This window comes from Myotis lucifugus, unplaced genomic scaffold, assembly GCF_000147115.1.
Source record: "Myotis lucifugus unplaced genomic scaffold, Myoluc2.0 scaffold_485, whole genome shotgun sequence".
NCBI classification, from domain to species: Eukaryota; Metazoa; Chordata; class Mammalia; order Chiroptera; family Vespertilionidae; genus Myotis; species Myotis lucifugus.
The window spans coordinates 88,640-115,006 of record NW_005871533.1 but is presented as its reverse complement, the minus strand read 5'-3'; the positions used below and the strand labels follow the sequence as shown (position 1 = coordinate 115,006).

General features: G+C 56.8%; 3 protein-coding genes and 1 long non-coding RNA gene across 12 annotated transcripts in view; 2 read left to right on the top strand and 2 right to left on the bottom strand.

Moving 5' to 3' along the window:
• The first annotated feature begins 26 nt into the window (after positions 1 to 26).
• On the top strand, positions 27 to 1,561 carry NT5C (5', 3'-nucleotidase, cytosolic). The gene is made up of 5 exons (XM_014445877.2): positions 27 to 239; positions 519 to 619; positions 695 to 755; positions 954 to 1,068; positions 1,186 to 1,561. Exons 1-5 carry the CDS (start codon positions 96 to 98, stop codon positions 1,404 to 1,406), a joined length of 642 nt encoding a protein of 213 aa, XP_014301363.1. The 5' UTR covers positions 27 to 95; the 3' UTR covers positions 1,407 to 1,561.
• Positions 1,562 to 1,565: 4 nt separating this feature from the next.
• ARMC7 (armadillo repeat containing 7) lies at positions 1,566 to 13,021 on the bottom strand. 5 transcript variants are annotated; one of them, XM_023744748.1, is made up of 4 exons: positions 12,403 to 13,020; positions 12,166 to 12,309; positions 10,150 to 10,312; positions 1,566 to 3,082 (listed from the first exon to the last, which is right to left on the bottom strand). In XM_023744748.1, exons 1-4 carry the CDS (start codon positions 12,491 to 12,493, stop codon positions 2,470 to 2,472), a joined length of 1,011 nt encoding a protein of 336 aa, XP_023600516.1. In that variant the 5' UTR covers positions 12,494 to 13,020; the 3' UTR covers positions 1,566 to 2,469. The 5 variants fall into 5 exon arrangements, with proteins under 5 accessions (XP_023600516.1, XP_023600515.1, XP_006103476.1 ...); XM_023744747.1 differs by having other exon boundaries at positions 12,166 to 13,021; XM_006103414.3 differs by lacking the exon at positions 10,150 to 10,312 and having other exon boundaries at positions 2,572 to 3,082; positions 12,403 to 13,015.
• Positions 13,022 to 15,680: 2,659 nt separating this feature from the next.
• The window catches only part of SLC16A5 (solute carrier family 16 member 5), a 12,404-nt gene continuing 1,717 nt past the window's right edge, over positions 15,681 to 26,367 (bottom strand). The window contains exons 1-5 of one of the 4 annotated variants that reach the window (XM_023744746.1): positions 25,279 to 25,575; positions 24,042 to 24,297; positions 21,423 to 21,566; positions 18,018 to 18,827; positions 15,681 to 16,841 (exon numbers count right to left, since the gene is read on the bottom strand). In XM_023744746.1, coding sequence (XP_023600514.1) covers positions 16,588 to 16,841; positions 18,018 to 18,827; positions 21,423 to 21,566; positions 24,042 to 24,240 — 1,407 coding nt within the window. In that variant the 5' untranslated portion in view covers positions 24,241 to 24,297; positions 25,279 to 25,575 and the 3' untranslated portion in view covers positions 15,681 to 16,587. Of the gene's footprint in view, positions 16,842 to 18,017; positions 18,828 to 21,422; positions 21,567 to 24,041; positions 24,298 to 24,383; positions 24,519 to 25,278; positions 25,576 to 26,367 lie in introns of those variants that run through there. The other 3 variants (XM_006103412.3, XM_006103411.3, XM_023744745.1) reach the window with 3 other exon arrangements.
• The window catches only part of LOC111823418, a 4,309-nt gene continuing 368 nt past the window's right edge, over positions 22,427 to 26,367 (top strand). Inside the window, exons 1-2 of one of the 2 annotated variants that reach the window (XR_002826435.1) lie at positions 22,427 to 22,559; positions 24,395 to 24,525. This is a non-coding gene — a long non-coding RNA (uncharacterized LOC111823418). Of the gene's footprint in view, positions 22,560 to 23,662; positions 23,832 to 24,394; positions 24,526 to 26,367 lie in introns of those variants that run through there. The other variant, XR_002826436.1, reaches the window with a different exon arrangement.

The following is a 26,367-nucleotide window of genomic DNA, read 5'->3' as shown; positions in this document are numbered from 1 at the left end:
ATCCCACTTAGGCCCCGGCGCTCGGACAGGGGGAAGCCGATGGCGGTGGCGATGGCCGGCGCGGGCGCGCGCGGCCCGTGCGTGTGCTGGTGGACATGGACGGCGTGCTGGCCGACTTCGAGGGCGGCCTCCTGCGGGCCTTCCGCCGCCGCTTCCCCGAGGAGCCGCACGTGCCGCTGGAGGAGCGCCGCGGCTTCTTCGCCCGCGAGCAGTACCGAGCCCTGCGGCCGGACCTGGCGGTAGGGAGTGGGGGTGGAGGGCGCCCGGAGGGGATCCGTGACCTCAAAATCCTCGGGAGCGGGAACTCCGACCCCACGGGACACCTGCCAGTGGGGAGCCCGCCGCTGGGGCCGGATGGTCTCTGCTCCGTTTCCGATCGCCCCCCTCCTGTCTAACCTCAGAACACACAGTTCACAGCAGGATAGGGGCAGCCCCCCCCGCCCCCCGCGACTTTGAGGTCCCCGCTGGGGCTAGATCTGCTGAGGCAGAAGCCAGGATGGGAACACTGTATCTTTCAGGACAAAGTCGCCAGTGTGTATGAAAGCCCAGGCTTTTTCCTCGATTTGGAGCCCATCCCTGGAGCCGTGGAAGCCATGCATGAGATGCACGCCATGCACGAGTGAGGGAGGCAGGGAGGGGCCAGGGGTGGGGGTGGGGGGCTGGCACCACCCTGCCTAACCGGCCTTCCCTGCAGCACCGAGGTCTTCATCTGCACCAGCCCCCTGACCAAGTACCAGCACTGTGTGGGTGAGAAGGTGCGGCCGCCCCAAGACAAACTTCCCTTCCAAGTCCTGGTTCTAAATAAACCAGCAGAAACCCAGGAGGTGGGGGGTTGGGGGGGAGAGGGGAGCCGCCTCTGTCAAAGGCCACAGACCCCACTCACACTGCTTCCTCCCTGGCCTGAATTCAGGGGCCCACGAGGCCCCACTGACAGACCTGTGCCCCCTACACAGTTCTCCTGGGTGGACAAGTATCTGGGGCCCCAGTTTGTGGAGCGCATCATCCTGACGAGGGACAAGACGGTGGTCCTGGGGGACCTGCTCATCGATGACAAGGACACCATTCTAGGTTGGATCTGTTTTTCTCGGGAACCTCCAGGCATCTGGCCTGCGGGGATTGGGGGGAGGGCGCAGAAACAACCAGTTCACAGATCGCGTGCCGCCTTTCTCCCGTGCCCCGTCCCAGGCCAAGAGGAGACCCCAGCCTGGGAGCACATCTTGTTCACCTGCTGTCACAACCAGCACCTGGTGCTGCCCCCCGAAAAGAGGCGGCTGCTTTCTTGGAGGGACGACTGGAGGGAGATCATAGAGAGCAAGCGGGACACCGCGGCCGTGGCCCCAGGGCGGTGGACAGTGCTTAAAGGAAGGGAAGACAGGCCGGCGGGGAAGCCCAGCAGAGCTAAGTGACCGGGCAGCCTCGTGCGGTGACCCCAGCGCTGGGGAGCAGGGGGACACAGCAACCTCTACTCTCACAGGCCAGCCACCTGGCACCTCCCGAGATGGCGGCACGGAAACACGGTGGGAAGTCAGTCAGGAACCTGTTAATAAAACAGTTCGGCTCACTGCTCTGTTCAGGCTCTTTATTTGGGAGAGGAAAGGGCAGGAGCCCGAGGGCTGCCGTTGGAATGAAGGCTGAGAGGCCTTCCCCCTCTCCCCAGAGGCCCCAGGACCTGGCCCACCTCCCTGCCCCCTGGATGCCATTCCTCTCGCAGCTGCCCTCCCTTGGTCATGTGAGAGGTCAACCTTAAGGGAGTACAGATGACCAGGACTCCCCACCACTCCTGAACCCCAGCTTCCCATGGGTGCCCCACACCCCTTCCCTGTGCTGACCAGCATACACTGGACTACGAGCCACACACTTTCGGTCAGTATCTGGTCCTGTCTCCCTGCGCACCACTCCACCTGCATCCCCAAAGCCTCCTGAGACGCATTTCCAGGGGCAAGGACTCCCCCTCACTGATGGCAGGGCTTTCAGGCGAGGACATGGGGGGGTGGGGATAAGACGCAGCTCCAAGGGTTTGTGCCTGTGTTCTGATGTCACCACCCTCATGGCCTGGGTCTTAATGCATGATGGTCACGTTAACAGACATTGGGCTGCGTCACACAGGAGCAGGGACCACGTCTTCATCCTGGAAGCCCTCCCATTGAGCCTGGCAAATGGCCTGTGTGGATAAATGGTTACTCCTGGGCCAACACCCACTATGCCCGGTGCCCAGAGCCTTGAGATAGTGTTAACAACAAGGCTTCTCATTCCTGTTCCTCACAATGACCCCAGGCCCTCAGTGAAGGGATCAGGCTACCCCCACAAGTGCGGGCAGCTTCCCGAAGCCCCAGGCCCCGCTGCTCTCAGGAGAACCACCTTCTGCAAAAGCCTCTGGACCTTGGGCCCAGGTTGCTTCTTACAGGAGGGAGAGCCTGGCAGTGGGTGGGTCAGTGGCAGGCCCTGGGCCGTCCCTTGGTTGAGGACAGCCTAGGAAGAAGGCGCTGCCTTTGACTTCCTTCTCCACATCTCAAAGTCCGTCTTCCTCAACTCCTCTCCTAGCACCTGAATCCTGTGCCAGTGCCTGGCAGGCTGAGGAAACTCACCTTTAAAACGGCTGAAAAGGCACCAGCTGGGGAGAAGGTGCTCGGGGGGGCTAGCGGCTCCTGTTCCCAGCCCCCACCAGGATTCCGGTCTTGTCTCCGACAGTAAGAGAACCGCGGCCCTGAGGTCGCCGTGGGTCAGGGCTGCTGTGGGGCCTCGGTCCTTGGCAGGGGGATGCCCAGGGCAGAGTGAGCCGGCCGGCGGCGGGCTTCGGCCACCTGGCTCGGGGAACAGAAGTCTTCCAGGAAGACCTGGGCCAGGTTCCGGAGCCGCGTGTTGGCCGAGAGGGAGAAGCGCAGCATGCACTGGACCACGGGTGTGGCGGTCAGCTCGGGGTGGGAGCTGGGGCCTGGCGAGCTCAGGTACATGATGGTGGTGACAGCGGACAGCACAGTCTCCTCCTTGGGGCTGGACAGGCAGTTGATGATGAGCGGGACGCCCCCCGTCTGCAGGATGTGCTCCTTGTTGGCCCTGTCTGCGCACAGGTTGCAGAGGCCGCCTGGGGGAGAGCAAGGTAAGTCTGGACGCTTCAGCCCCAGCCTCCTCCCTTCTCCCCTTTCTGCTGCTCTCTGCCACTGAGGCGCAGGGAAGGGCCCGGGCCTGTGAGAAGGTGGCCCAGGGACAAGGGATCCAAAGCCCATTCTGGTTTCCAGAAAGGCCTGCCTGCCTGCCTGCCTGCCACGGCCTAGCCTGAAAGTGGGCACTTACCTCTCGGTCCAGCCAGTTCAATGGTTGATATACTTTTTTTAAAAGTAAAAAACAGTCACCAACCCTGGGACCTTTTGGCCCCAGATCTTCACAAACTGCCACCCTCTTGCTGATAACCAGCACTTTCTGCTCCCTCACCAGTGAGGGTTCCCTGGAGCACCCCACTAGCCCCTCCCCGCCGGGTCTGGGGGACTCCTCACCACCCCGATCCATTTTCTCAGGTGCTCAGAACACTTGAGAAGGCGTCTTTGCGGACCGTTTTCCTGTCACTGCCTGCCAGGCCCCACTAGCAGGTGCGTGTCTGCCATCAAGACCTCAGCTTCCTCTTGCATCCCAGCCACCCAACGACTTGCCACCCAGACGGAGGAAGACCCGGAAACCCGGGGGCCGTGTGAGCCACGGCCACATCGGCCAGCACAGGAAGCACCCGGGAGGCCGAGGTACTGCGGGTGCCTTGCGTCATCACAGGACCAACTCCCAGGGTTACCGCCTGGGCTCCTCTGGGAAAACTGAGGCATGAGCACTTAGAGAGGACCCAGAGCTTCTGCCCCACTGTCAACCTCGATAACCTGTGGGCCGTGGTCGGTGAGCAGAGGAGTGGAGCTGTTATCACTGACGTGCGGTCCCTACTAGAGTCCTGGGGAAGGGGAGGCTCCCACAGCAGCCTGTCACCATGGAGGCCAAGTTCTTCAGCAGAAGAGCTGAGGAGAAGATTAAGGTGTGTGTGTGTGTGAGTGTGAGTGTCCTGATAGTTTTTTGTTGTTTTTTTTAAAGATATTTTTATTAATTTCAGAGAGGAAAGGAGAGAGAGAAAGAGAGAGAGAAGCATCAATGATGAGAGAGAATCACTGATCAGCTGCCTCCTGCACGCCCCCTCCCCTACCAGGAATCAAGCTCGCATGTGCCCGGCATGTGCCCTGACCAGGAATCGAACCATGACCTCCTGGTTCATAGGTCGATGCTCAATCACTGAACCACCCAGGCCGGGCTGTGTCCTGATAGTTTGAAGCCACATAGAGGGAAGTTCATTAAATGCTCACACGTTCTTTGGTTAAAAAACAAAAAACAAAACAAGCCTCGGCTGTCTTATTCGGTGCCTGACCCAAGGGGCACTCCAGGAATATTTGTTGGAAGGTTTTAAAGCAGCGAGGGAAGGAAAGGGTTGACCTGCAGAGGGTTGGGGGCTGCATGGGATGGCTCCCTGAGACCCAGCCCACCTTGGACCCCCGTAGTTCTGGATCCGGGCTGTGGCTCCCAGACAGGGTGCATCTGAGGGAGGCAAGGGGCTGAGTGGCGTTCCTGAGGTCAGGAGGGGAGGGAGACAAGGCTCTGATGGAGAGGTCCCTGCCTACTGGACACCCCCAGGCCTTCCTGTCAATCTTCCCTCCGTGCCCATTCACCCGTGTAGCACTTGGCACACTGGGCCGTCCCTTGTGTCTTTGTACTGCGGCCTGTCCTCGTCACTGCGCACCATAAGGCAGGGCCCCGCTCTCTGGTGTCCCTCTGTATCCCGGGCACCTACAGCTGTGGAAACTCACTGGACACATGCCGGGGACACGAATGAACCCCAAAAAGTATTACCCTCACCCCCATTTCAGCAGAAGCCAAGGCTGTGGAGTAACTCGTCCAAAGTCCCAGAAGATGGGAGCCCTTTGCCACAACCATGGGAAAAGGTGTCCCGAAGCTCCAAGGACAACTGTGCTGTGGGCAGGTGCCAGGCTCGACTAGGAACAGGGACCAGTGCAAATGCTTGGGGAGGCCTCAGGCTTCTCAGACACACCTGCACGTCTCTCCTGCCCTGAGAGTGTGAACCAGCCTCCTATCCACCCTGCAGACGCAACCCAGGGGTGGGGATAGGACTTATCTCGCTGTAAAGTAGGAGACAATGAGGACTCAATCACTCTCTGGCTGGTGAGTCATCATCGCACCCAGGAGTGCCTGGGCGGGACACTGCCACCCAAGCCAGGGGATAACCAGATGGCAAGCCCTGCAGGGTGGGGGCAGGAGGCCTCAGGAGAGCAGGCCCCACCTGTGCCCTGTGCCCCAGTTGCAGGCCTGGGAGCCTCCACGGATGGATCAGGTACCTGCCAGAGCTCACAAGTGCCTGGGTCCAAACACAGGGGGGAGGGTCTTTTATAAAGGCTCCAAACTAGAAACAACTCAAATCTCCAACAACAGGTGAATGGATGAACACATCAGGCACATTCATTCAGAAACACGAACTAGCCCGGGCCGGGTGGTTGGTTAAAGCGCTGTCCCGTTCACCAGAAGGTTGCGGGTTCGATTCCCAGTGAGGCCACATACCTAGGATGTGGGTTCTATCCCTGGTGGGAGCTCATACGGGAGGCAACTGATGATGTTTCTCTCTCTAGAACATATCCTTAGGTGAGGATTAAAAAAAAATACCCTAACAATTGGGATGAATGTCAAAAACATTTGTGGAAGAAAAGGGGGCCACATACTAACTGTGCACAGTGGGCCCACAGACGCAGAGATGGAGAGGAACCACAGGATGACCTGAACTAAAAATTCCTAACGAAAAGTGGGTCATGGCGGGCGGTCACAGCCTAGGCCTAGAGCTTCCTTGACAAGGGCCAATCTTCATCTTAAGTGAGCCTGCCTGCTGTCTTTTTGCATGTGAGATAACATACCACCTTTTCCTGTAATTTTTTGCAGCACCACAGCAAGGACCACAGAACCCTTCATTGTTACCTGTTGCCCACACACTACCTCTATGTGCTGTAAATGTTTACAATGTAAAGAAGTGTCCCCCTGTTTTATTCTTTATCACTCTCAGAGATTCCCCGCTTGGCTTTCTCCCGCTTCCCTAATCCACCACCCATGAATTTCGGGTAGCCGCCCCTTACATCTCCTCCTTTGATTCTAATGTATAAATTAAGCTGTAAAACTGTCATTCTCTGGATCATTTTCTCAGTCCATTGAGATTTTGCTTCTCAGCAATTGTCAGTTTGACTCAAATATAAAAATTCCCTACAGGTTTGGATGTTTCTTAGGTCGATACATCGTTGAGTGAAAGAAACTAGACACGAGTACACATCCTGACTGGCCTGAGTGGCTCAGTGGTTGAGTGTCGACCCATGAACCAAGAGTCACCAGATTGATTCCGGGTCAGGGCATATGAGTAGGGGGTGTGCAGGAGGCAACTGATTGATGCTTCTCCCTCATCATTGATGTTTCTCTCTCTCTCCCTCTCCCTTCCCCTCTCTTTCCCTCTTCCTTCCCCTCTCTCTAAAATCAGTAAATACTACTACTAATAATAATAACAACTTTTTTTAAGAGTATACATCTGCATGATCCCACTAATATGAAGTTCAAGAATAGGCTAAAGTAATCCATGGGGATAGAGGTTAGGTTAGCGGTTACCTTGGGGTGGGAGACACTAACTGGGAGGGGGCACGAGGGACCTTTCTAAAACCTGGTCAGGGCTGGTTACATTGACGTACATCCACTGTACTTAAGGTACGTGCATTGTACTGTATGTTCACCAGGCTGCAATTTAAAAATGGTTACCAAGCAAAAACGAGAACAAGTCTCAACTGGCTGGTGGACGTTTTGGACAAACCAGACAAGAGAGAAAAAGAAAAGAAGACAAGAGGCAAAAGAAGGGCCCTTGTAGACACAGGGAACCACAGAAACCCCTGGGAGAGGCAAAAGAGAAACCCCCAAATGCGGCCCGGGATGAGGAAGCTGGAGGCTCTCAGGGGTCAGGTAGGTGACTGTGGGTCACACAGCAAGTAGGGCCTGTTGCTGGGAGAGCCAGGACTGTCCCAGGGATTAAATGAGGTCATGCTGACACATGCTTAGCCAGCACCTGGTGCCTGGAGGCGGGGCGGGGCCCTGGAGAGATGGCCCAAGACATCACTACCTCTGAGGACCCGCCTGCCCCGGGCTGGCCACAGTCCATCCCAAGTCAAAAATCTTCATTTGTTCTTGGGACTATTTGTTCTTGGGTTTTACTTTAGCATCTTGAAAATGGTTCTTTCTGAAATTTCAAATTTGGAGGACAGAACAGTGTATTAAAAAAGCTACCATTATGTAGAAGAAGGGAGGCGTGGGGGACAAATATATGTTTACTAGAAGCATTGCGCAGCCCTGCCCACCCACGCTGGTCTTTGGCCGTTATGGTGTTAGGGCCACAGGCCTTTTATAATATAGATGCTCACAGTTGCTGGTTCTTCATGAGGAGAGGGCTGTGGAAGAGATGGGAATGGGGGGAGACTTCTTTAAAACCCTGTAATAGAGTTTTGACTTAAACTGATGAATTTCATTTCAAGACATTTATCCTACAGATATAGACCCACAAGTAAGAAATGAAACTCCAGTAAGGTATCTACTGAAACACTGATTGTGTTGGCAAAATGGAAAGCAGCTAAACACCCATCCCTAAGCGTGGCTAAGCCTCAGTGCCTCCACGCCAGGGAACAAACACCACGCCGCTCTACAGAATGACTGACACTGCAGGTGTGTCAAGATATGCTGCTAAGTTAAAAAAAAAAAAGGCAAGCAGAATATAGATATAGTATACTACCACATGTGCAGAACATGTAACAATATATTCATATAGATATATACATGTTTGCAAATTCCAAAAAATATTTAAGAAACTAGTAACAGTGGTGAGCTACAGAGAAGGCTAGCGAGGGAGTTACTTTTCAATACCTTTTAAATTTTGTACCATGTGAATCAATTATGCATTCACATAAATTAATAACACTCAAACACACACGTATACGCGCACGCACATGTGCTCTCTCTCACACACTCACACACTCCTTGTGCCTAGAACTAAGAGATGGGGAATTGGCTCTCTGTAAGTCAGGAAAGATGGTGGAGGCTGCCCTCGTCCCCATGAGGCCAGCCTGGGGCCAGCCTTCTGAGCCAGCGAGGAAGGGAGCAGTGGGTGAGAACCTCCACACCACCTCCATCCTGTAAGGGGAACTGCCACCGGTGGATGGCTGAGGAACTTCTCAAGCAGAAGCTGCAGGACCGCAGGAGCCTGACTGATCAGTGCGAAAAGGATGTACGGGGGAGCCCAGAGGATGAGGACGGAGCAAGGGCTCCATGGTGGGCAGACCCGGTTAGAACCAGTTCCGCCACTAAGGATTTAGGTGACCAGAGCAAGCAACTCAATTTCTCTAAGCCTTGGTTTCTTCATCAGTAAAATGGGCAGAGAGAATGAAATAATGTGATTGAGGCCCCTCCCTGGCGCACAGATGTGGATCAACAAGGCACCTGTTCACAGCCCCAGAGGCTGGCACAGGGCCATACCTGCAAACCACACACACAGCAAAGGGCTGACACACACAGGTCAGTTTGGCAATGATAAAGCAAATGCCTGTGGAACCAGCCCCCAGGTCAAGAACAAGAACACTGTCAGCAATCCAGAGCCTGTGTCCCTTCCTCAACCAATTCTCTCTCTGTGGTAAACACTTTCCTGGTTTGTAATAATTTAATGACATAATTTTTACTAAGCAGACCTTTTATCTTTTTAACCTAAAATATAGGGTTTTTAAAGAAGTCTCCCTCCATTCCTGTCTCTTCCACACATCCCTAAACACTATTGCCCACTTCTGCCTGTTTGGGGGACTTTATAGAAATGGAATCACACTGTATGTATTATTGTGTCTAGCACCATTTGCTTACCGTTACAGTTATAACATTATTGCCCTAGCCCAGCCCTGGGCAAACTACGGCCCGCGGGGCCCGTTTGAAATGAATAAAACTAAAAAAAAAAAAAGACCGTACCCTTTTATGTAATGATGTTTACTTTGAATTTATATTAGTTCACACAAACATTCCATCCATGCTTTTGTTCCGGCCCTCCAGTCCAGTTTAAGAACCCATTGTGGCCCTCGAGTCAAAAAGTTTGCCCACCCCTGCCCTAGCCCGTTTGGCTCAGTGGATAGAGCATCGATACCCACAGACTGAAGGGTCCCGGGTTCGACTGTGGTCAAGGGCACATATCAGGGTTGCAGGCTCGATCCCTGGCCCTGAGCAGGGTGTGTGCTGGAGGCAACCAATCGATGGGTCTCTCTCACATGGATGTTTCTCTCTTTGTCTCTCCCTCTCCCTTCCACTCTCTTTAAAAATCAATGAAAAAATATCCTCAGTAAGGATTAACAAAAAATAATTAAAAAAAATTTTTTTTAAATTATAACATTATGACATGTAGTTGTTGACTGTTCATTTACTAAACTGTTGCTAAATAGTAGCAACATCCCACAATGTTGGTATCCATCCTACTGTTTACTGTTTCTAGTTTGTCTGTTACAAGTTTGCTAGTGCCATTTTTGCACATGTGTCTGGATATGCATGTATCCGATGACTGTAACTGCTGGGTCATGGGGTAACCTAGCCTCAATTTTACTAAATACTGTTTTCCAGAGAGGCCCCTGAGGACTTATCTATACCTGCCTTTTACTGAGCACCACCACCATCTAGTGGCAGCTACGTGTATTACAGGAAATAGAGCACAGGAAAGAGATTTAAACTGAATTCTGGGAGGCAACCTATTTGAACCCTGTTTTGGTAACAAGACTGTCAAGTATTCTGTGATGTCCTAGTATTCAACCAGTTTTCACAGAAGTAGAGGATTCTCTCCTGGTCCCTTTATGCCTCCATACGGCATCTAAGATGGTGCAGGTGTGCACACGCAGCATATAGGATGCCTGAGAGTCAACCCATGGTGCTTTGGGCAAACATTTCCAAATTAATGCCAAAGGCTGCCAGAGTTTTTATGTGGGGCACAAGCTCGGAATACTCATTCAAGTATTTGCTGAGATCCTGGCTTTATATCTGGTTCCCCATAATTCACTCACTTCCCACGCCCTGTCCTACCTTGAGCAGTACCATCTCCTGGTGATAGTTCCATTTAAAACCTGGGCCAGGGGCGACTTGCCACCAGAACCATCCCAGGGATATGCTGGAGGTGGCCAGGTGCCATGGGAACCAGGGGAGAAGACACAATGGACTCCGGCATTGGCTCCGGCAGCCGGGTCCCCTGGGCACAGAATTTGGCTCCAGTTAGTGCTCAGTGTGAGCCTCAGGCAATGGGACTCACCTCACTGAGGTGCTGTTTCACCACCGGTACAGAGGGCTCAGTACTACGGATATTTATTTAGCGTAATAATCTTCCTGAGGGGCAGAGACATACACTAGCACCACTCTTAGACATGGGCCACTGGGGCTCCTGCCCCTGGCTCAGCTCTAGCAGTACTCACTCTGGCCCGCTCCACAGGCCAAAAAATCCAGAGAACCTACCCAAAGTCCTCCCTTCCCCACACCAGGCCCTGAATCTCCTCCCACAGCGCATGGGCCTTTCCTGGATTCCTGACTCCGAGGGTGAACCCCATGGTTGGTGTGCACACTAAGTCCGAGGAGAGGCCACAGGCAGGTGTGTGTGGGGTGTGAACAGAATTGGGATGTCCACACACGTGTGTGAAGACCTGTCGTGGTGAGAAGATCAGGGGTGACTCCCATTTGGACTCTAGCCACAATACCACAAACATCAGGGGCAGACATGGGTGGTCTTTCAAAATTTTCAATCACACTCACCTATGATGTATTCGGCGGAGTGTGTGTGTGTGTGCGGGGGGGGGGGGGGACGGGGGGAGTGTTACTTGATTCTATCAAGGCTTTCAATCTAATTTCTAGGTTACAGGAAATTAAAGGGGATGTGCCCTTGACTGTAATCAAACCCAGGACCCTTCAGTCTGCAGGTTGACGCACTATCTACTGGGCCAAACCAGCGAGGGCGAAAAATGTTATTTTTTTAGAGATGCAGCTGAAAAAATAATTTGTTTGCCTTCAGAATAAATTCCAAACTCTTTCCCGCAGCCTAGATCTAAGCCCCTCCCTGCCGTCTCTGGTGCTGCCACCTCTGTAACCTCACTTTGTCCCGCTCTCTGCTTCACTTCACTGGCCACATTCCTGACACATCAGCCTTCCTCTGGATCCTCCTGCTTCAGGGTGTCCCACCCATCACATCCGCCTGCCCATGATGGCCGAAGTGGGGCCGCCCCATCTCCTATTGCCCTATCCTATCATCCTGTGAATGTCCTTCAGAGCCTCAGCCTTTTTGTTGGTTTGCCCACCATCTGCCTCCCCCTGTCCCTGCGGGCAAAGGCCTTTCCCCCGACTTGTTCGCCATCTCTTCAGCACTTAGGACAGGACCTTGCTCACACAGTTCATGCCCCATAATTATCTGTCCAGTGAATAATTCAATAGATCTTAGACCAGCGGTTCTCAACCTGTGGGTCGCCACCCCTTTGGGGGTCGAACGACCCTTTCACAGGGGTCGCCTAAGACCATCGGAAAACACATATATAGTTACATATTGTTTTTGTGATTAATCACTATGCTTTAGTTATGTTCAATTTGTAACAATGAAAATACATCCTGCATATCAGATATTCACATGACGATTCATAACAGTAGCAAAATTGCAGTTATGAAGTAGCAACGAAAATAATTTTATGGTTGGGGGTCACCACAACATGAGGAACTGCATTAAAGGGTCGCGGCGTTAGGAAGGTTGAGAACCGCTGTCTTAGACCATAAGTGATCCTAAGTCACCCCTACTTTCCTTGATAGGAAAACATTAAAATAAAGATGTTTAAAAGAGCACTCTAAATATTTTTCTCTCCGAGTGGCTTCAATCCATCCCTTCATTTATGATCTCATCTCTAAGCAGGTGGGAAGGCAGCAGGCAGAGGGTCCCGCTCGCTGTGGCCCGGACCGTGTGCGCCCCGAAGGCTGCCATTGCGGTGAGGGGCTGCCCGAGGTCTCTTCCCAACCACTCACTTCCGACTCGCTTATCTCACCATCAGGCATCCGTGGCCGCCCCATCCTTACCAATAGCAAACTCCACCAGGGTCTCGTTCTCCTCCGACAGCGAATCGAGGAAGAGATCCAGGACCTGCAGCTGTCGCAGATACTGGTAGTTGCTGGGGTCATAGGCGAAGTTGGCGAGGTTGGCCAGGACTTGCTCCTTGGCGTCTGCAGCGGAAAAGCGGCACTGGAGCCAGGTCCGGGGCGAGGGGCGCGGGCGGATCCCCGCCCTGTCCCCGGACGCCCATCCGTCGCTCTCACCTTGGCTCTCCGTCTCCTGGAATTCCGTGACCAGCGCCTGCAGGTATCCCAGCCGTCCGACGTGGGGGTCTACCTTCGGCTTCTGCGCCATGACCGGGGTGGCGGAGGGTGCACGGGGGACAGCAGGAGAGTGCGGCCGATGAGGCCGGAGAGGCGGGCGGGACCTCCCCGGGCGAGGGCGGGCCCGGACGGGACACAGGCTCCTCTCCTAGCTTCGGGCTGGGCAGTGATTTGCACCTGGCACTGGGATGTGGTGTGATCAGGACTGTGGAAGAGTTGGGCGTGAAAATCTAAACTGGGGCGCAGAAGACACGGAAGCGACCGGGCACCGGAGGAGGGAGCTGCTGGGTACGGTTTCCCGCTGGAGCCCGGACTTCCGGCGGAAGGCGTGCTTAGCTCCGCCCCAGAGGGCGGGGCGGGGTTGGCCCAGGCGGACCAGGGGCGGGGCCGTCGTGGAGCTCGGCTCGCATGCGCAGTAGACGTCACGCCTCACCGCCTGGGCCCAAGGCGAAGGGCTGTGGATGCTTACGGGGACAACACAGTGGTTCTCAACCTTCCTAATGCCGCGACCCTTTAATACAGTTCCTCATGTTGTGGTGACCCCCAACCATAAAATTATTTTCGTTGCTACTTCATAACTGTCATTTTGCTACTGTTATGAATCGTCATGTAAATATCTGATATGCAGGATGTATTTTCATTGTTACAAATTGAATATAATTAAAGCATAGTGATTAATCACAAAAACAATATGCAATTATATATGTGTTTTCCGATGGTCTTAGGCGACCCCTGTGAAAGGGTCATTCGACTCCCAAAGGGGTGGCGACCCACAGGTTGAGAACCGCTGGAACAGCATCTCTAGGGCCCTTAGGAGCCCAGAGTTGGCCGGTTGTCGAGGCAGAACCACCGCTAGATCCCCTTGCATCTGATGAGGGGGCACAGGCCAGCCTCCTCGACCAAAGGACGCCCCACTGGAGCGTGGGCACCAGCTCCCTGAGCCCCCCCTCTCACGGGCCCTTTTCCAAGAAGCCGCGAGAGCCTGGCACCCCATGCTCCCCAGCCCCGAGCTGAGCCCTCCACCTCTGGTCTGAAATATCAGGGACCGGGTAAGGCTGTTTGCCCGCCAGGTGGACAGGGAGCGCTGGGGCAGCACCCACCCAAATGTACGGTGTTGGCCGCTTTCTGGGTTGGGGAGCAGCCCTGGTGGTGAAGCCCTTCGGCCCGATTATTTCTTGGGGCTTCTCAGGAAGGTAGTGTGTGACCGGGACCTCATAGGCACTGGGTTTATAAAGCACCAGGTTAGGAGGTGGTCCTACCGCACTCCCACGGTGCTTGAATGTGAAGGTAAAGGAGGCCTGGGCTGTGAGCTTCTTCAGGGCAAGGACCATGTGCCTTTGGCCCTGGGCCATACTCCACCTGCTACAGCCCCATTGGGAGCAGGCCCACGGGCTCAGGTCCCTGTGGTCAGCCTTTGCCTGATGCACCATCCCACCCCCGACCCCCGCCCTGGGCCTGCATAGTTATGGCCATAGTCTGGGTGCTTGGATATCCAGGCTGCTTCTTTGGGGACCGGATGCGACCTGGGGATGTTCACTCAGCCAAAGGTGGCCAGGGGGTTTCTCTGCCTCTGGCCGGACAGAGCAGCAAAGGCTTGTGGACACCATGGAAACGAGCTCCACCCTGTGCTACTCGGGAACTGCCCCAGACCAGCCAAGTGTGGTTCTGGAATCAGATGGGCCACCCATCCTCCCTCCTGTGTTTCCTCCCAAGACCTCAGGGGCCCTCCCTCCTTGGGGAAATATTCTCAGCCCTTGGTTTTGTGTTGAGGGCATTCACCAGTTCTTACTGGTTATCTGTCCAGTCCCAGGCACACAGTAGATGCTTAATAAATATTTGCCTGGTGATTATGGTTACTGTTGCCTGGGGCAGATGAAGTCAGAGTTCTTTGTGCTGAATGTTCACTGATAATCTTTTTTTCCTTAAAAGAAATCTTTTAAGGAAGTGGGCCTATTAGGGGAGGCACGTTTCAAAGCCTGGGAGCTACTAGTACCAAAAGCATTTACCTACTCACCAACCCGACTCCCTCCTTTTCCACTCCATGAAGATGGAGGAGATAGGACTTGGTAAAATGTGCCCAGGCCTTCCCCCTTCCGTTCACAAACTGTGGGTGGTGGCGGGGTGGGGAGCAGGCAGGTAGTGGGGCTCTTCAGGATCCGACTTTTCAAACTGGAAGAGACTTTAACTTATCCAGGCCAGCCTCCTCCTTTTTAAAAGCCCAGAGATGCTGAGCAATTTGCCCAAAGGCACACAGTAAACTGAGGCAGAGTCAAACGCGAACTCGGGTCTCTACTATCCTAGCCTTTTTGTCGCCTCTGCACTACTTTCTTTGGCCATAAGGGGGCACTCGTGGCAGGGTCCTGGAGAGGACAGGACAACCCCAAGGATGCTTACTCAGGCCGGCTGGACAAGTGGAGGAGGAAGGCTAGAGGCGGATCATGAAAATAAAATCAATCCTCCTGATAAGGTTTTCTCGTTGGAGCCTGGTTGAGCCTGAATCAACAAACGAGGCCCTGGGCGTGAGCAGCCCCTGCTAAGCTGGGAGGACTGAAGGGGGAGGAGGACTTCTCCTGGCCTGTTTTCCTGCTTCATTAGCTCCCGGGGTTTATAGCTTGCTGCAGGAAACACTTCTGTGTGTAATTCAAACAAACTTTCTCGGTTCCCTGGTTCCCTCGGTCGGGCCCTGCTGGGACAAGACTGCGCTGATGACAGCCCGCCCCCCCACGGTGACGACCTCAAGGAAGGGCACCAGCAAAGGGTGTGTGGGGAGAGCTCTGACCTCCAGACCACAGACACAGGCCCATGGGGAGCAGGGGGGACTGGCAGCTGGCCCAGCCAGCTACTCACCCAGGGCTGACGCCTCTGACACAGCAGGGAGACGAGGAGGGCGGGAGAGGGGAGCAGAAGGGCTTCTGTTGGGAGGGCAGCTCTATTTCCACAGAGGCCCTTGGGCCCTGCCTAGCAATCCGACCCTCCCTGCTCAGTCAACTGTCCGGCGTCTCCCACCCAACCCCAGCACTAATCTTCCCGGTCACAATACTGGGTGGGGCAAAGGAATGAGACCCTGGAGCCGGCTCTGCTGACTGTGTAGGGCAGTGGTTCTCAACCTTCCTAATGCCGCCACCCTTTAATACAGCTCCTCATGTTGTGGTGACCCCCAATTTCATTGTTACAAATTGAACATCATGAAAGCATAGTGATTAATCACAAAAACAATATGTAGTTATATATGTGTTTTCCGATGGTCTTAGGCGACCTCTGTGAAAGGGCCGTTCGACCCCCAAAGGGGTGGCGACCCACAGGTTGAGAACCGCTGGTGTAGGGGTTCCTCAGACTTCACTGATTCAAGGACCCAAGTCAGGTGCTCCCCTCCGATTCTCTGCACAGACGCCAGGACAGGGGCTCCACCGACATTTAATCTGTCTGAACCGTGCATCCAGGCTCATCTGCAGCTTGGCCACCCACGGCTGCACAGACGCCAGGACAGGCGCTCCGCCAGCATTTAATCTGTCCGAACCCGGCATCCAGGCTCATCCGCAGCTTGGCCACCCACGGCTGCAGGCCACCACCAATTCTCTCCCAAGGCCCTTCTTCCCGAGTCCCAATCAGTGGGAGGCCCAGCAACTGGTGCTGGGGGCAGCCCCGAGGGCAAGGGCTGGGCCACAGGGAGGAAGGGGGGCAGGAGGGCTTAGGGGGCTCTTTGGAACTGTCTGGAGCTGGAGAAGGACAGAGAGGCCACCTCAGAAGCATCCAGGCTGGACCTGAAGGCCCGGTGTGTTGAGTTGTAGCAGCGGCAGTGGGCAGCCAGCTGAGCCCCGTCGGCCATGAGAGACCCAAGCAGAGCTCAGACCCACCTTCTTGGGCCCCAAGTACCCTGGTGCCCAAGGAAAAAAGTCAGGAGGACCGGCTCCTGGATTCTGCTCGTCGGAAGGAACCCTGAGTCTTCGGAGGCCAGCCTCCAAGGCCCCAGCCCCTGGCTGAGTCCCGACCTGCGGGGCGGGCCGGCCAGCCCTTTGGTTCAGGCTTCACCCGGTGAAACAGCAGGACATCGCGTTCCTGGGCGGAGGCAGTGTTCGCTCACTGCCCTCGGGGCTCAGATGCCGGTCACACATGTGATCCTGGGGTTCAGACGCTGGTCACATACATGATTTCTTCGGTGCACAGCCGCTTCTCCGGACTGCCTGTGTCCTCCCTGCCGAGGGCCCGCAGCGGGGCCGACTCCGGGACGGCTGCTTCCGCCTCGGCCGGCCTGCCCTGCCTCTCCTTCTTCTGAAGCGCACAGAAGCCGCCACCCATGAAGAGGGCGGCGGAGACGAGGAAGAAGCTTGACATGTAGAAGACGTAGCTGAAGTTGCTGTCAGTGTTGTCCAGGACGAGCCCTGAAGGACAGAGAGCAAGTTAGGCCACGGCCCAGGGCTGCCAGCCCCCCACGGCCCTGTGCGCTCCGTAAGAGCAGGGCTTTTAGTTTTGTCTCTGTCAAACCCCAGGACTAGGAACTGGGGCTGGCACCTACTAGGCACTCAGTAAATAGTTGGTAAAGGTGAGGGGGAGAGGAAACACTAGACCTCCTCTGGCCCAGGCAGGAAGAGTCCTCGGGCCAAAGAGCACTTAAGGGCATGTCTCGCTCACCCGGGGGGCAGGGAGCAAGGGCCAGTGAAGTCGGGATATCGGGATATCGGGATCGGCTCGGCCACGCCCTGGGCCCCCCAGGCCTCTCCCAGCGAGCTCTCTGCACTTGCTGGCGTGTGGGGTGGGGGGATCCCGTGGAAACTGGGCCTTCCCACTCCACACTCGGGGCAAGAGTCCCCGTCATCTAACTGTAATGACGGCAGCCACGCGTTGTCTGTGTGACTGTCCCCCGGCACCAAAGGCTTCACAAACCTTCCCTTTTGCTCTGCATGTCACACCTCTCGTGTGGGGCTCTGTTTCTATACCTGCACGTTTCCCTCCCGGCACAAAGCGCCCCTGGGCCCCCAAACACGTCTCCTCACTTTGATTGCCGTCTCTCTCTCTCCCCCCAGAGGGAAGTCTCTGCCTCCGGCCGTGGGCACCGTGACAGGCACAGGCCAATCCTTGGTGACGGCAGGTGTCCTTTTCTGCATTTTGCAGATAACACTGTGGCTCAGAGAAGGTCAATGAGGTGCGGGGTCGGTCCCACGGGCAGGAAGTGGCAGACCCAGGATGTCAATAACAGCCGATCCGTGCATAGTACTTACTCTGCCATCTTCTCTACTTAGAGCTTAACGGTATAACTTGTGACCCTCACAACAAGCCCACCAGGTAGATTCTATTCTCATCCTCACTTTGTTGATAAGAAAACAGGTACAGAGAGGAAGATGACAGACTCAGCTAAGTGTGGTACCCAAACCCCCATCTTTAACTCTTCAGATTGAGTGCCGGCTGGGGAACAGGCTGCAGCCAGTCCCATGAGGTGCTTGGGGAAAATCACAGATTCCAATCCCTCCCCCTGGGATGCTGGACGGGCACCAGACTGTTCCCTCCGCCTCACCCCTAACCCTGCCCTCCCAGGCCACGCCCTCCCTCTTGGGCCTCACCAGCCATTGGCGGGGAGATGAGGATGGAGATGCTCTCCAGGATGGTGCAGAGGCCCAGGGCCCTGGAGAACCGATCCATGGGGACCACGTCCATGAGGACCTGGAAGAAGAGGGCGCCCACCACGCTCATGGACACGCTGTACACCAGGCAGTAGACCACCAGCACTCGGAAGTTGGCCGACACCGTGCACACCAGGTTGGTGAGCCCGTTGAGCAGAACTGCGAGGCTGAAGAGGTACTTGCGATATCTGGCGAAGTTCTGGCGGCCGGCCACCAGCCCGGCCATGGGCCGCAGGAAGATGTTGCTAAAGCCGATGATGGAGATGAGCAGGGCGGCCTTGTGCTCGTCGATCCCGTGCCGCATGGCGAACGGCACCAGGAAGACTTGTGGCAGCGGGAAACCGAGGATCATCCACGTGACACCCAGCGTGAACACGCGGTAGCCAGCGTTGTGCCACAGGATGTCGAAGGCCAGGTGGCGCAGGATGGCCCGGCCACATGCGGCCAGGCAGCCGGGCGCCGGTGTCTTGGAGGGCACAGAAGGGCCTTCTCTGGGTGCAGGGGCCACGCTGGGGGCCACGGGCCTCAGGATGGCGCCGCAGACGCAGCAGTGGAGGAAAACCCCGCCGAAGACCAGGAAGGTGCCCCTCCAGCCCAGTTCCTCCAGGAGGTGGCGGGCCAGCAGCGGCCAGAGTGTGATGCCCAGGGAGACGCCCACCGAAGCCACAGCGTTGGCCAGCGCCCGCCGGCGGGTGAAATAGAAGCCCAAAACGGTGATGGTCGACTGGAAACTGAAGCACAAGCCCAGGCCTGTGGTGGAAGAGGGGAGACCAGCTCGAGGGCGTCCTGGGGCCTCCCACAGTGGGTCACGGGGTCATGTCCCACATCTGCTCTCCTTCTCTTCCAGCCCAAACCTACCTCCAGGTCCCCAGAGATTTAAGATGGAGTCAGCCTGCCTGCTCTCCTCCCAAGAAACATCCGCCCCTCAGATCTGCCCTCCCAAGGCCGCCAGGGGCACACCTGTCCCCTTGGCACAGTACCCAGGTGATCCTTAAAAACTTAACATCAGCCCGGTTGCTGTGGCTCAGTGAGCGTTGACCCATGAACCAGGAGGACATGGTTCAATTCCCCGTCAGGGCACACGACTGGGTTTCGGGCTTGGTCCCCAGTGTGGAGAGTGCAGGGGGCAGCCAATCGATGATTCTCATCATTGATGTGTCTATCTCTCTCTCCCTCTCCCTTCCTCTCTGAAATCAATAAAAATATATATATATTTTAGCCCTAGCCAGGCCCTGGTCAAAGCACATGCAGGAGGCAACCAATCAACGTGCTTTTCTCACGTCGATGTTTCTCTCTGTCTTTCCCTCTCTCTTCCACTCTCTAAAAAAAAACACCAAAAAAACAAAAAATATATATTTTTTAAAACAACAACAACTTAAAATCAAAGTAAGCCTCTCCCCTGCTTAACACCTTCCAGAGACTTCCCATCACACCGAGGGGAAAAGCCAAGTATTTACTATGCCCCGGGAGGCTCTGTACCATCTGGCTCCCGCCACCTCTTGGGTGCCATCTCAGGCCACGCTCCCGTCACTCACCGGGAGGCAGCCACATCAGCTTTTTTCTCTTCCTCGGGACACCACGCCGCTCCCTCCCTCAGGACATGGCTGTTGCGTTCCCTCTGCCTGGAACACTCTTCCCCCGACTTCCCTCCCCTGACTCAGCGCAGAAGCCGCCTCCCCACCCACTCTGCGCCTGCCCCCCGCACAGCTGGACGTTCTGGAGAGAAAGCTCACAGCCGGCCAGGACCACTGGCCTCAGGCGGGCCCTGGGTGGCCAGATCTGTCGTCCATCTGCTCTCCCTCCTCCTGGATGACGCCCGGGCTTTCTTCCTCTTCATACTCCACACCTCACCCCTCCTCGCTCCCAGCTGACAGCCGCCTCGCCTTCCCGCCACTGACAGTGGACCATCGGTGCTCCCAGTCAAGGCCAGCCCTTTCCTTCTGCCCTGCATCTTGTCCACTCAGAGGCATAGCCCGCCAGCAATGTCCCTCTCTCCTGCATGACCCGTTTTTCTCCTCTTTTCTAGACCATGCTCCTTCGTTGTTATTTCTCTCATTAAAAACAAAACACAACCCTCCCTTGACCCCACAGCCTCTACTGGGTCCCCGCCCATTTCTCTGCTCCCCTTCCACCGAAATTTCGTGCAAGGTTCGATCAGCTCAGCCATCTCCCGTTGCCCTCCTCCTGTGCTCTGTTGAAACTGTTCCCATCAGACTTTCACCCCCACCTCTGCTCCAGAATGGCTCTCGCCGAGGTCACCAACCTCTCCATTGCCAAATCCAGAGAGCCTGGGCCCCACTCGATCCGACCGACCGGCAGCCGCTTGGCACACTGAACCCCTCCCTCTTCCTCTCGAACTTCATTCTTTCTCCCAAGAAACCCCACCCTCTGGGCTCTCCCACTTCTGTCACTTCTTCCCGTCTGGACCACTACACACGGGAGCGCCCTGGGCTCAGTCCTCCCTCTCCTTTTGTAAACAGCAGGACGACACCTCAGCTCAAGACTTGAATACCAGCCCTCTCAGAATGTCCCAACAGCTCGCTCAGCTCAGGACCTGTCCCACACCTGAGCTCCCCGTCTTCCTGCAACCCCCCCCTTCTCTCCCCTCGTTTCCCAGGGTGGTTAGTGGCTGCTTCATTCTTCCAGCAGCTCAGGGCAAAGAGGCCTGGGGTCAGCCTTCCTGCTCTTGGGTCACCCTTAACTCTTCCCTGCACTACATGTGCGTGGCCTCCTGCAGTGTTTTCTGAACACCCCGGCCAGCTGGCAGGTGCTTTGCAAACAGTGGTCAGATGAATGTCACTTACCCAGCCGCCCGAACCCCTCACATGACTTCCCATTTCACTACGACCGAACCCCCATCCAGCCTCCACCCCTTGTTCATGCCCCTCTACTCAACTGGCCACTGCACTGCCCCTGGACACCCCAGGGCCTTGGCACTTGCTGTCCCCTCAGCCTGGAATGCCCTTCCCCCCAGAACCTAGGGGCCGACTCCCTTCTTCAGCTCTCTGCCCAGCCCCCCTTCCTCTCAAGGCCTCCTCCGCTTGCTTGTTGCAAACAGCAGCCTCCCTTCGACCCTGGGCGTTCTTGACATTTTACATGTTTCCTTGTTTAATCTCTGCTCACCACCACCCTCGGCCAGGACGCTGTCACATCGGCTGTCCTGTCTTCTCACGCACTTGTCTTGTCGCGATCAGATATGCTCCTCATTTATCTGTCCCTGGCCTCTCCCCTTTGTGGGCTCCCTCCTGTGAGCAGCCCCAGCGACGAGCTTTGCCTGCCCTGTTCACTTGCATGTGACACTGTTTAATAGGCGCCCAGTAGTTCTCCAAACGGAATGACAATCACCTGTGAAGAAGCCTGCTGTGAGGTAGAGCTGGCCGAGGGTGCGGCAGAAGGAGCTGGCCACCATGCCCAGGCTGGCCAGCACGCCCCCCACCATCACTGTGGCTCGGCAGCCGAAGCGTCCCACCAGGATGCTGCACAGGGGTCCTGTGGGTGGAGGCAGGAGGGGCAGGGATGAGAAGCCAGCCAGCAGCTGAGGAGTCCCAGAGGGAGGGGGCCGGGGAGGCCGGGAAGGGGTCCCAGCAGGAGCTAGCCAGGAGGCTTAAAGGGTCATAAGCCCTGGAGCCAGCAGTCCTGGACCCTGATGCCCACCCTGCCAGACTGGCCATGGGACCCCGGCAAGGCTCTCTCTCTCTCTACCTCAGTTTCCTCTCCTACAGAATGAGGAATCCGGCTGGGGGAGGGGTGACCAGGTGTGAGGTGACGTGCTGCCAATGTCCAGTTTGACCCAGACAAGAAACAGGACTGGCTCATGGCGAGGTGCGCTCTTCACTGGGGGGATCTGTCTCAGGGGGGTGAGGGGGCCCCAGGTATCTAAATCGTAATGAGCACCCCTGTCCCTACTCCTACCCCATCCTCAAGAAGACTGGCCACAGCCCTCCCTCCAGCCTCCCACCTGTCTAGGGTGAGCAGCTGGGGCCTTGGGCCACTCTACACCCCTTTGCACTGGCCTCTGGAGAAAACTGGGTGGGGTACCTTCTCCCCTCCCCCATCACCTCCAGCCACCACCAGAGCCCAGCACCCAATGTGTGGCTGCTGCTGGAGAGGGGCCTGTTTTCCTCCACCCCACCCCCATCCTGAGCGGCTTTCTCCGGGCCCAGATCCAGCCAGTCCTGGCCAGCTGCTCCTCAGCACCTTGCAAGGCCCCATTCGCCCAGTGCCCTGCCCCCAAGTACCTGGAACTGAGTTTCGGGGAAAGTGTGTGTGTGCGCACGAGGTTTGTGGGTGTGCGTCTGGGGTGAAGAGGGGGTGTGTGCGTGTAGCCGGTATGAGATGGGGAGTGAAAGGGGAAGTGAGCAGCCCATCCTCAGAGATAATCAAGCAGAGGCAGCAGTAGAGGGAGAGGCGAGGCTTTGCCGTGGGTATGACCACGGGCCCACACAGGTTCCCCACCACCACACTGTGACCGTCTCGGGAAAGGTGATATTGGGGAAAGCCCTGAGTCATGGAGTCGGGGGTGGGCCTGGGCCGGGAGCCAGCTTAGCTGAGATAGCTGAGATAGCTGAGGGTGCTGGGGTGGGGCGCTGCGAGGCAGGGCGGCTCTGGCAGGAGCCAGACTCACTCTGCAACCTTGGGCAGGCCTTGTACTTTGCTCTTGCTTTCCTCATCTCTGAAATGTGTGGGAGCAGGCGGGGGGGGGGGGCGCTTAGGATCAACGATACTTTCCAATTTAAAATGTCTATCAGTCTCTGAGCATGGGCTAAAGGTGTGTGTGTGAGAGAGACAGACAGACAGGAATCCCAAGCCGACTGAGGTGCTGGAGAGCCTGCCAGGGGACAGTGAGTCGAAAGCTGGCTGGGGAGTGGGGGTGCCACTAGATGCCCGGCTCCCAGCCTCTGGCCCAGACCATCTGGCTGCATGGAAGGAGCCCTCTGCGACGCCCACTTCTGCACCAACCCTGCAAGCGAAAAGGTCATGCGGTCTGGGCTCGGCCTGGCCTTTTCCCCTTGCCCTGAGCCCATGCCCCGGGGTGACAGGTTCAGGGTCATTCCAGCAAAGGTGGCACCTCGCAGTCTGTCCTCCCTCCCGATTGGAGGGAAGGAAGTGGAAGAACAAGCAGGCTACTGGTGCCAGGTGGAGGGAGTGGCACGAGGTAGGCAGGGAGGTGGGGTCTGCTAGGCAAGCACCCCACACCCTCACGCAGGGCGAGCCCTGCGGCCCCACCAGACCCCGCTCCAGGTGACCAGGCCTCCCTGGAGGCCACAGCAACCAGAAGCTGGGGCAGGCCCCTGAGCCCGAGGCTGCTGGGCAGACTGCCTGGACAGCTCCTGACCTTCCCCGATGGCTGGGGTCAGGGTGAGGTGGTCACAGTCCTGGAGGAGCCCACCAGGATATGAGGGGGCTGTCTCCTCCATCCCCCAGCCCTTGCAACTCCCCCTCGCTGCCTGGTGAGAGATGGGGCTCTGGCAATGCCCCCATTCTGCTCCTGGTGTCTTCAAAGAGCCCCCTTCCTGTCTGAAGCCCGGATGAAGGTCTCCAGGATACAAGCCTTCAGAGCGGCTGACATTTCCCTCCCTCGTGATCTCCCTACGATCCCATGTGCGAGGTGGGCAGGACGCCGGGTGTCACCCCCATGTTGCAGGGGAAGGAACTAAGGTTCAGGGTGATCTCCCAGCTGGACCTCAGGCCGCGCCTCCTCTAGTCTGGATCCATCCCGCAGTGGCCATTGAGAGGACTGGCTTAGCATCTAAGGTGCCTCCCCAGCCCTTTCCCAGCCCCGCCCCGCCCCACCCAGGATTCCAAGCCAGGGAGCAAGCGGGCCCTGCTGAAATCCAGTGAAATCTTAGGAATTCACCCGAAAGGCAAAGCTTGTGGCCTCCAAGAGAGGACGCAGGAGGTCAGCGAGGCCAGCGAGGCTGTGGCTCTTCGTGCCCCTCCCTGGCCCCTCCTCAGGCTGCTTACCCCCCGCGTGGAGCATGGCCGTCAGGATGGAGGGGAACCAGGAGGTCTCGCTGTTGTTGGCCTGGAACTCCCACTGTAGCTCAGTGAAGAAGATGCCGATGCACGTGGGGAAGCCCAGGGTGAGGCCCTGGGCCACCACGGCGGCCAGCAGGACCACCCAGGCCCAGCAGCCCTCGGCGCGCTCCAGGGCCGGGGGCATCCTCTGCTGGGAACGCTGCCACGGCCTCGCTGCCACTGCTACCAGTGCCTGGGCTGCCTGGGGAGGGAGGGGACAGAATGAAGCTGCCAGCCTCCCCGGCTCCCCTGCCACCTTTCCTGGGCGGCTGACACCGTCCCTCTTGCCTCCACACCAGGTATCAGAGGAGCATCACCCCCTGGGAGGTGGCCAGGGGCCCACGCGTGGTCTTGGCATCGCCTTTCACCCACTTCCCAGAGCCAGCCTGGCAGGAGGAGCTGGCAGGTGAGGGATCAGTGGAACCGGCAGGTGAGTGGAATTCTTTCTAATCTAACATCACTTGGTAGTCAGCAGGTGGGACTTCCGGGGCAGCGAGCACTGGGTAATTGCTTGGAGAATGGGGCAGGGCCCCAGGGCCAGGGCCGTCCCACTGACCCCACAGGCACGCGCATACATTTCCATTCATAACCAGGCTTCCTGCACACAAACAGTCTTTCGCAACGCCACATCAACAGTGAATTTCTGTCCGCGCTGAGGGCCAAGGTGAGCAAGCTGGTGCCGGGTGCAGCCAAGGAGTGTACAGAACACTTCACAAGGGCACCGGCCTCTGAAAGCCCTACAAGGCTCCTTCTGGAAAGAGCCATGGCCAGGAGTCCAGCCCCACAACATGTTGAACAGTGATCTACCACCTGCAAGGGCTTCTCGGTGCACTACCCCTCCAACACACAAATACATACACAGTCACACGTGCACAAATCAAGACACATGCTCACATACATACACACAGGTAGACACACACTGACAAAGACACATGCAGGCAAGCCCAGAGGCATGCAAACAAATGGACAGACACATAGACCCACAGACACACACCCTCACATCTTTGGCTTAGTCCTATCTCAGTTCCTTGCCACACCACCAGGCCACTCCCCCTCAGCACAGAAGCCGCCATAACCAGACCTGGAAGCCCCAAGTCGTCCCCCCCCCCACCCCCGCAAATGCAGAGCCCTTTTCCGGACCCTTCCCTCCATCCTGGCTCTCCCCAACATCCTCAGACCTCACCTGCTCTCGGGGCTCCAGGTACGGCAGGCAGTGGGAGCAACTTTGGCCTCCGTGAAGCCACGGGTCCCAGGAGCTCCTGTTCCCACAGCCTCCCTCCTTTTAGCTCCAGGCCCAGGGAAGATCCATGGGAACTCAGAAACCGCTCAGAAACATGAAACCCCCTCTTCCTGCCAAGCCCAGCAGCCCACACCTTTCCCCCAGGCCAGGATCTTGCAAACGGCCCCTAAGCTGGACCCACCCTAAAGTGATTGCTTCAGGTGCTCAGCTCCCTTCTCAGGGTACAGCCCTGCCAAGAACATCGTCCCATTCATCCCAGCCTCAGGGTGTGCGTGTGAGCGTGTGTGTGACGGTGAGCCCTCGTGCGTATGGGCCAAGGGCACCTCCTGCCCTCCTGGCTCCTGCCTGGGACGCTGGCCCTAAAGATCCCCTCGGCCCCGATCCTCGGGCAAACCTCAGATTCAACTCCTCCTCGCTGGCTCAGGCCCCTTCCAGGATTTCTGTTCCCTCAGCAAATGGAAAGGCCACCAGCGCCACCTGATCCCCTCCACGGTGACCTGAATGTCAAGTCTCCGCACCCGTGTCCGTAGCTCGCCCCTCCTCCCTGACACATCCCGGCCCCTCAGCTTTCCAGGAGGTGCTGCTTTCCCCTGCGTCCCCACTTCCTCCTGCTCTTCCCTCTGCTGCACCCCCAAGCTCCAGGGCCTTGCGTTTCCCTTCAGAGCAGCACAGTCACGGACAAGAGGTGGCAGGGAGGGGAGAGGGGAGAAGAGACATGGTCCCTCCTTGTGCATCCCTGTCCTGCCCCTCCGTGGAGCGGTCTCCCTAGTGCCCGTCTCAGCAGCCCTTCTCTAGTGGGGACCTTCTCTCTGCACCCACCTTCCCTCCAGAAACTTCCGGGAGCTGGCTCGTCACAGCTTCTCCTCCCTGGAGACCATCAGAGCCGAGGAAACCACTCGGGACCCTTGCCCTCTCTTAGCTTGCTGCCTCCCAGCCTGGGGGACCCCTGGCGTTCTCCCTGGGAGCTCCCCTGCAGACCCAGTCTTCCGTGAGAGAGAGAGCCGTCCCCTCACACTTCAGCACTCCCAGGCT